An 8,551-nucleotide genomic window follows, 5' to 3' on the forward strand; every position below is an offset into this window, starting at 1 on the left:
TGGAGGGAAGGGGGTAGAGTAACGGTTGAAAGATGGTGAAAGAGGGATGATGACAGCAGTGGTGCAGAGGCGGCAGAAGGGTGGCCGAACAAGGAGGAAGGTGGTTTAGGATCTTAGGGTTGATACCATGTAGAATATTGAGATTAATCTCTTGCCTCTTTCATTAACAATCAACCATATAAATAGTTACAGGAAATCTCCTATTTTTGGAGATGATAAATACAATAATTATATTACAATAATTACAATTAATGCTGGCATGATTGGCGCCTATTAATATATATATATATACTCAAAATGTGTTTTTTTTGTCAAAAGTTAAATGGGTTGGATTTTGCAATAAATATATTAAAAAAGAAATTGACATAAGATTCTGTAATTAAAACGTAATTTTGTTATATATATATTTGGTTTTTTTTGTTGTAAAAATTTTAGTTTGAAAATATTAATAAACAAAAAAAAATACTCATGTTAAATGGGTTATGTTTGGGTCAATTCATGAATATATGTGCCGTGTTCAGGTTCATGTGTCTTAAATGATTTTCAGGTTCGGATCGTGTGAAACTTTCAGGTTCAGGTTGTGTTGGACCTGCCAACCCATCAACACGGCTCATTTAGCAGCCTGTATAACTGACTTCAAGACGCAATAATAAATTACCTAGGTCTATCATTGAATATCGAGTAAATTACAAAGTTCGTCCTTTATGTATGTCATTTATTACAAAGTATGTCCTTTGTCTTTAATAAGCTCAGAAAACATACTTAATGTTTGAAAAACCATTCAGGTTATGTCCTTTACCCTAAACCTAGTTTATTTTCCCAGTTAAGTCAGGTCACATGAGAAGCACATGAGGGCATTAATGTCATTCTACCTACCAATTACTATGCCCTGTTATAAAAAACCCTAAACCTCATCTTCTCCATCTTTCAATGATCACCTGCACATACCTAACCCTAATCCCCAATTAGTCGCCCTAATCCCTAAAACCACAAACACACCAAAACAATATCAATCAACAAACCATCAATCAAGCAACAATCCAACCAAGACAAGTATATGCAAATTACTGACGTCCCTCCGATCAACCAAGTAGGTGCCGGCCGGCTGCCGGTGAACCTACACCCACACTCACAAAACAACCACCCAGCCCCCTCCCTTCTAACCGGCGACCAGAGCAGGTCTCCGACGTCCCTCCGATCTTTACGTTTCCGACAACACCCCCCCCCCCTCTTCGAGCAGCAAGACGGACCACCACCACCACTGTCGGGTGGTGGTGAGCGGCGGATAGATCAGAAAAGAGTGATGGGGAGGAGAGAGAGAGAGGGGCTGTTCGGATGCCGGCAACGAACCGGCGGAGGTTCTCGGTGACCGGTTTTGGCGATGACGGCGTCGTCGGTTCTCCAGAGACTGCCGCTGATGTTGACGGTTGACTGCTGGTGAGTTGTTGAAACTTAAAAACGATGAAGATGATGAAGATTTTGGAACAGACCGAAGGGGGTGTAAGTTGGATCTGGTTGTAGCCATGACTTGGAAGCTATGAAAGCCTAAACCCTAGGTTTTGGCGATCAGAAATTCGTTGTTAGAAGCTGTTGTAGTTGTAAAGTAATGTAATGAATAGAGAGAGATATGGAGAAAGCGTGAATTGTAGGAGTTTGAATGAAAGAAAGATGTGGAGAGATTTGAATTGAATTGAATGTTGAAAATGGAGATGAATGCATCAATGACGGGGGATGAAGGTGGGCCAGTATGAGAGAGAGAGAGGGTGTATCTGATGCAGGGCACAGTAATTGGTAGGTAGAATGACATTAATGCCCTCATGTGCTTCTCACGTGACCTGACTTAACTGGGAAAACAAACTAGGTTTAGGGTAAAGGACATAACCTGAATGGTTTTTCAAACATTAAGTATGTTTTCTGAGCTTATTAAAGATAAAGGACATACTTTGTAATAAATGACATACATAAAGGACTAACTTTGTAATTTACTCTTGAATATCTGAATAGTCCGCTCATGATTCCCTGTTAATATTATGTCATCCACATACACAAAACACAAAGAGGATAAGCCCAATGTTTGAATGAATATGTTGGAGCTGAGTATGAAGCCCACGTAGCATAACGGATGATAAAAAGTTGGTCCCAATGAGTGACATTGATATTTTTTAAATAAAAAATGTCATTTAAACTGGACTAATTAGTGGTAGAATTTATGTTATCATGTTGAATATTATACATATCCTTAAAATCAATGGTCGGTGGCTGTCATATCACAGCCACCTCCATCTTCTGCATATATAAAATGTCTGCCATAGAAGTTACTAAAGTTGCAACTTGCTTAGGTGGTTGGTATGTGTGAATTGTAGTGAGAGTGCACAGGTTCGATTCCCTTCATCCTTTTGTTTTTTTTTTTCTTTGCAATTGCAATACCAACATCCAGCCAAAAGTATCACATTGATGGGTCATTAGATATTTTTCAACAAAACCAATAATATATATTATTTAAGATACTACTTTTTGTCATTATTTAACTAAGAAAATATTATTTAAGATACTACTTTTTATCATTATTTAACTAATGTTTTCTTACACCAGTATTGAAAGTTTCTTTATCTTTCAGAAAACTTTTTTAATTGCTAAATTAATATTTTTTCATACAATAGAATCATTTAATTTTTTAAGTTAATTAACGAATAAACCAACGAACCAAACACGTGTTAGATTTCATTTTTGGTATATTACGATTTTATTTTGTAGGTTTTTCTTTCGGTTGGTACATCTAGCGATTGGTGGCACTGTAACGGTAACTTACCAGTCGTGTAACAAACTGAGCCAATATCGACTAAGTTCAAATTACTTTTACGACTTTACACCACAACGTGCGACACACTAGCCAACTTTCTTTATCTATGCCTAACTATGTTAATGTCTAAATTACTTTTACGACCCTTCACTACAGCGTCCGAGACACTCTTTTTTATCTATGTCTAATGAATTTAATGTCACGAAGTAACGTGTGTAATAAGGTAAAAAAAACGCGTAATGTCACGTTCACGTGCACACGCTACACATTAATGACCTCATCGTGCCGGGTGAAACGAAGTCAATAACGAGTCGTTGCCGCCGCAACGCGCGGCACAAGTCAAAATTCTAGTATGTTATGATAATGAATGAGACGCCACAGGAGGAGAGTTTATTACAATTAAATTTTGAAAAGGGCTTCGCTTTTGTACTTTGCTTTTAGCTCCTAAGGGGAGGGGTGATCACTAGCGATAGAATTCTATCACTCATAATATCCAATCATGTTTCGCCGTGTCATCAACCATTTTTCCATCACTCACAATTTTTTTTATTGGCGGTGGTCATCACTCACCACCACACCCAACAATTTCTCCCCAACCAACAATTACCCTCACAAAAAAAAAACCATCACGCCGTTAAAAAAATAACAAAATCGGGAAACCGTGATTGTATCACGCGTGAATGTTATGGTGGCGGTCAGGGGCGGACCCACATTGGTGCCACCGGGGTCCCCGGACCCCAATCTTTTTAAAAAAATAGTAGATTCGATATATTAAATTGTATATGGACCCCATAAATACAATTAGGTGGACACCATAGAAATAAAAAGAAAGTTGGTGTAGTGGTAAATCTCCCTCTTTTCCACCAAGAGGTCATGAGTTCAATCCTTGATAAGCCCATTTGTCTTATTTTTTTTTTTTTAAATCTAGTTCAAACCTCACTTTAACTCGACCGAACGAGGGCCGACCCGAAAATGGACCCCATTGAAATAAAATCCTGGGTCCGCCACTGGTGACGGTAGGAAAAAACTGATTTCCATGCGTTGAACTTTGGCTTCGTGATATTATCACGCACCGCCTTTCTCCGCCATGTTATACGTATATTGAATACTTGCATAGTTTATAGGCTTTTTATTTCCCCTGTGAAACATGTAAAAAAACCACACATTAAAGCAACTGGTGGGAATTCGCGCGTTGCGGCGGACGTTTAATCGTTACCGGTAATATACCATGTAACCGGTTATTAAGGGGTGCAGGAGGTGCCTGCGATCAGGGCCCAAACCAATATAGGGCCCGAAATATTTAAAAAATTTTTTTATATATATTAAAAAAATGTGAATGTTTGTTTAATAAAGGACCTGCTTAAAAGGGACTAGTCTAAACAAATATAGGGCCCAATTAACAAGCCCAAGTGACTAGTCGAATACGGCCTAATTTTTTTTATCTCGAACAGGGCCAAAATTTTTTTTGTGATTTTCGGAGATAGCGCTGATGTAACCAATCTTGATTTTCTTTAGTAACTCACGTCCGTAAATAAAAAAATAAATACTCAATTGTGTTTAGTACCTGTGTTTTGGGTCATTTTGTCAGTTTAGTCCAAAGGTTTCATTTTTCGCGTGTGGATCCAAAAAGGTTTTACTGTTGCCATTTTAGTCCACTTGGTTATAATTCATCCATTATTTCTATTAACGAGAAGGGCGATTCAGTCATTTTATATGACCAAATTGTCTTTTTAGTGGACAGAATTACATATAAAATGACTGAATTGTCATTCTGGTTAACAGAAAAAATGGATTAAGTTAACACAGTGGACTAAAATAGCAACGGTGAAACTTTTTCAAACCCACATAAAAAAAATGAAACATTTAGGCTAAACTATCCAAATTATCACATTTAACTAAAAAAACAAAATTCAATAGGTAGTAGTCCCATGTGCTCCCTTGTTCTCCTCCACCTCGATAGTTCCCAATTGCTACACGTTACATGTACTTCCTTTTCTTCCTCTCCTTTGTTGGAGCCATGGTAAACCCTGGACACAAACTGGGGGTGTTGAAGGAGAAGAAGAAACCCAAAAGGGGATTGGAGGACCCATTAGTTGTATTTGGTTGGGATGTGATGTTGATGATACTCAACCATCTGGACGCACGCAGCTTGGCACTATCGCTCATGGTCTCTCGCAGCTGGCATGGGGTGGCGTCTAGTGACGCTATCTGGGCTAAAAAGGTACTTCTTGTATGCTGTTTTTGAGTTCTAGAGTTGGTTCAAGTATGGAGGTGTGGTTGGTAGATTAGGGGGAAGTTGGGTGTCTGTGTTGTTTTGAAACTTGTAGAAATTGAGGTATCAGTTGCCAGGCTAAGGCGCGCACAGCATAAACAGGCAATTTTAGGGTTTTTGATATGTTTTAGGATGTTTCGGACCTGTTTAAGAGACTTGTTTTGACTGGAATTTGCTCGGAATCTGGCTGCGAGAGGAGTGTCTTTGACTACGCAAGGCTGCTTTAGAGACTACTATGGTTGCCAACATAATTTTGTAGTGAAATTTAAAAACTATATGTAGGATTGTGAGCCTAATGGATTGTAGTTCTATATATTTATCAATGCCATTGAGGTGCCTACTTCTGTATTAATACACTTCCTTAGTTTTATATGTTCTATTCCTATCCTCTTCCAACCAACCGTGCTTCAAATTACGGTCGTAATCCTTGATTTTTGAAAAGCGTTAGGCGCTCCTAGCAGTCAGGTCATGAACCCGAGACGTTGTTCTATGTACAAAAGAATAAGATTTATGTACAGGCAAAACCTGCACCTGTCTCATCTCTTTTTATCAAGTATACCATTCATAATCTCTTCATCCCTTCGGTGTTTTTACATATAAGCCTCCTACAGACCCTGAGTTTGACCATAAGGCATACCATACCTACCGAGTGCTTGCCAAGACGACTTGTTGCCCACATTTCTAGATTTCCTATTTGTGTTTTCTAGTGTATGTTTGGCAAAGAAGAATCAATACTTCTTTTGAATGTTGTTGAGTCACGTTTTCACTGAACAACGTCTTAAAATCATAGGACCTTAAGGTCAAGATCTTAACAGCCCTGTTTCCTATTCACATTCCTCAAATGAACCAAGTGTCCCCTAATATTCAGTGGCTTATCAAATGATTTCTTGTCGGCAGTGCGAAGAGTTATGGGCCGGAAAAGCACATCTACCTCGTATCTCTCAAATCAAGGGGTTGTCAAAGTTGGCTGCTTACTCCTTGTCTATAATGGATGGCAAACGTGTAAATTTCTGTCTTCCTTCTTACTTTTCACTTGTATGAGTTTCCGTTATCTTTGTTTCAATTTTTTTTATTTCAGAGCCGAATCTTGAAGGAAGACCTATGGGATCATTCTTGGGAGTTCCACTTCAAAAAGGCTAGTCCTTTTAACTTGGTTTATTGTATTCTTACGATCCTGTACACGTTTAGTAGAATAGGCAAGATGTCTGGTTGTGTTGACCCGTAAACACTTTAGACCTTACGTAAAAAAAATTATATACTAGTATGTATTATGATAACATAAGAATATTACAAAATGATAATCTATATCTTTGACTAATACAATGTGGAGGTGGTATGCGTTAAAAATAGACCCTCAGTGTAAACGAACCAAACAGACACGAACAAGACCTTGTTTGTGTTCGTTTGTTAAGGAAATATATGTGTTCACGAATTGTTCATGAACACTTATCGAACGACATTTTATGTTCGTGTTTGTTCATTAAGGAAATGAACGTGTTCGTGTTCGTTTGATTCGTTTGTTAGTTTTAGGCAACAAACGCAAACGTTCATGAACATAAATGAACACAATCTAATGTTCATGAACAACAAATGGAAACAAACAAGCGTTCATGAACAAAATATATAACACATTGGTACTCATCAAATATTTTATTTGTTGGAATTTTGAAGTATTTCAATACTATAAATTACTAACATGTATGTGCATATAAGGGTTGTATCTAGAGATTTGGGAGTTTTTCAAAATTATTTGAGTATTTTACCTTCAGTCCTAAAGTTTTTGATTAATTACTTTTAACCAAAAACTAATTGCATTTTTACTTTTAACCCAAAACTTTTCATCTTTTACAATTTAACCTTACAACCTTTTTACATTCAACTTTGGTCTCCTATATTTTTCATCTTTCGCAAATTTTTCGTTTTATACTTCATTCTTTTCGCCAGTCAACACGGGGTAAAGTGCGTGTGTGGTTCAACGTTTTTACGTTTCGTTCTAAGTTTTCCGAGTTAACACGACGCAAGGTGCGTGTGTGGTTCAACGTTTTTACGTCGTCTATTTTTTCCCGTTTGATAAGTTTGTTATAACGTGCGGGTCCTCAATCGACTTAGTTATTATTTTCTATGTTTTAAGTTTCGGTCTAATTGCTCCGTAATAACACGACGCAAGTTCAGTGTTGATGGTCGCTCGCGGTGGTATGACATTGATACTGTTTGGCATGGTTTTACGCCCCCGCCGCAAGGCGGGGGTGCTTAATACTAGTTTAAATAAAATATAAAAGCTAAAAACACTAATGAATTATCGGACACATTACCGAACGTTCACGAACATAAATGAACAAACGCGGCCTTTGTTCATGTTCGTTCATTCAACTAAACGAACAAAATTTCTTGTTCGTGTTCGTTCATTAATTAAACGAATGAACTTCCCGCCGAATGGTTCATGAACTGTTCACTGAACATTCGGTCCGTTTGCAGCCCAACTCGGTGTTTTTCAACTTGCACGATACCTAATTTTTGAAGTTTAAGGACGAAAATTGCAAGCTGGTATAAGCTTAAAGGATGAAAACTCTAATTTACTCTTTTTTTATTTGACATGTTTAAGATAAAACATAACCCAAATCGTCTTATTTAAATCAAAGGGTGAAATGTGTGACCGTATTACCTTCAGTCAGCCCCAGGATACTGGCTCAACTTGGATCCATACTGGAAAGGGACGCGCCCACTAATGCGACGCTATTTTCACCCAGATGGGAGTCAAACCGCTGATCCTGATGACAAGGTGTGGGGAGGCCATGAATGTTGTTACACCATAGTCACAAGTTTGTTGGGAGACGGGAAGATTAGAGAGCATTATGTGAGGATCGGTCGATGGCCCCAAATGTCGATCTTGAGGAAACGTGATTGGGGATGGAAAATGTCAAACCACCTCTACAGCTATTCAAGCATTCCAGATGTTGCTGACAAGAAGGGTGGCACTGGTCCTTGCTTTTCGGCAGTTTGAAACATGTTTGGTTTTCTGGTAGTTTCAACAGCTGTCTTGGAAGTTATATTAAGTAGTAGTAGAATTTTAATGAAGTTTAGTTATTATGGTTTATATGATGTGTTATCAGATCTATGTTATGTTTTGTTGCAAATTATGTGACACACATGTTTATACGTAGCTTTATCCAAAATAGCAGTATAGGTTAGATATATATGTTCTAAATTCTTATCCAAATAATGTAGTGAATGTATATACTTCAATTCGAGTTAGAGTTAGGGTGTAAACGAGCTGAGTCGTTCATGTGCTATGCTATATCGGCTCACTAAAAAACCAAGTTATGCTAAGCTAGAGACTGTTCATGCTTAAGTGGGAAGTGAACTAGCTAAAGACTGAGCTCGGTTTGAAGCTTGTCTATTTTTAGAGTAAATTACATTAGGGGGTCAATGTGGCAGGACTAATGTTACATTTAGGGGCTCTTTGACAACTTCTGAATGGT

At 37.9% G+C, this 8,551-nt stretch overlaps 1 protein-coding gene across 1 annotated transcript; it reads left to right on the forward strand.

The window, feature by feature from the left end:
* Nucleotides 1–4,721: 4,721 nt before the first annotated feature.
* Nucleotides 4,722–8,232, forward strand: LOC110865851. Its single transcript, XM_022115177.2, has 4 exons — nt 4,722–5,021; nt 5,970–6,074; nt 6,151–6,207; nt 7,741–8,232. Exons 1-4 carry the CDS (start codon nt 4,782–4,784, stop codon nt 8,071–8,073), a joined length of 735 nt encoding a protein of 244 aa, XP_021970869.1. The 5' UTR covers nt 4,722–4,781; the 3' UTR covers nt 8,074–8,232.
* Nucleotides 8,233–8,551: the final 319 nt, after the last annotated feature.

The sequence above is a fragment of the Helianthus annuus genome, chromosome 6 (genome assembly GCF_002127325.2).
Source record: "Helianthus annuus cultivar XRQ/B chromosome 6, HanXRQr2.0-SUNRISE, whole genome shotgun sequence".
In the NCBI taxonomy this organism is placed as follows: Eukaryota; Viridiplantae; Streptophyta; class Magnoliopsida; order Asterales; family Asteraceae; genus Helianthus; species Helianthus annuus.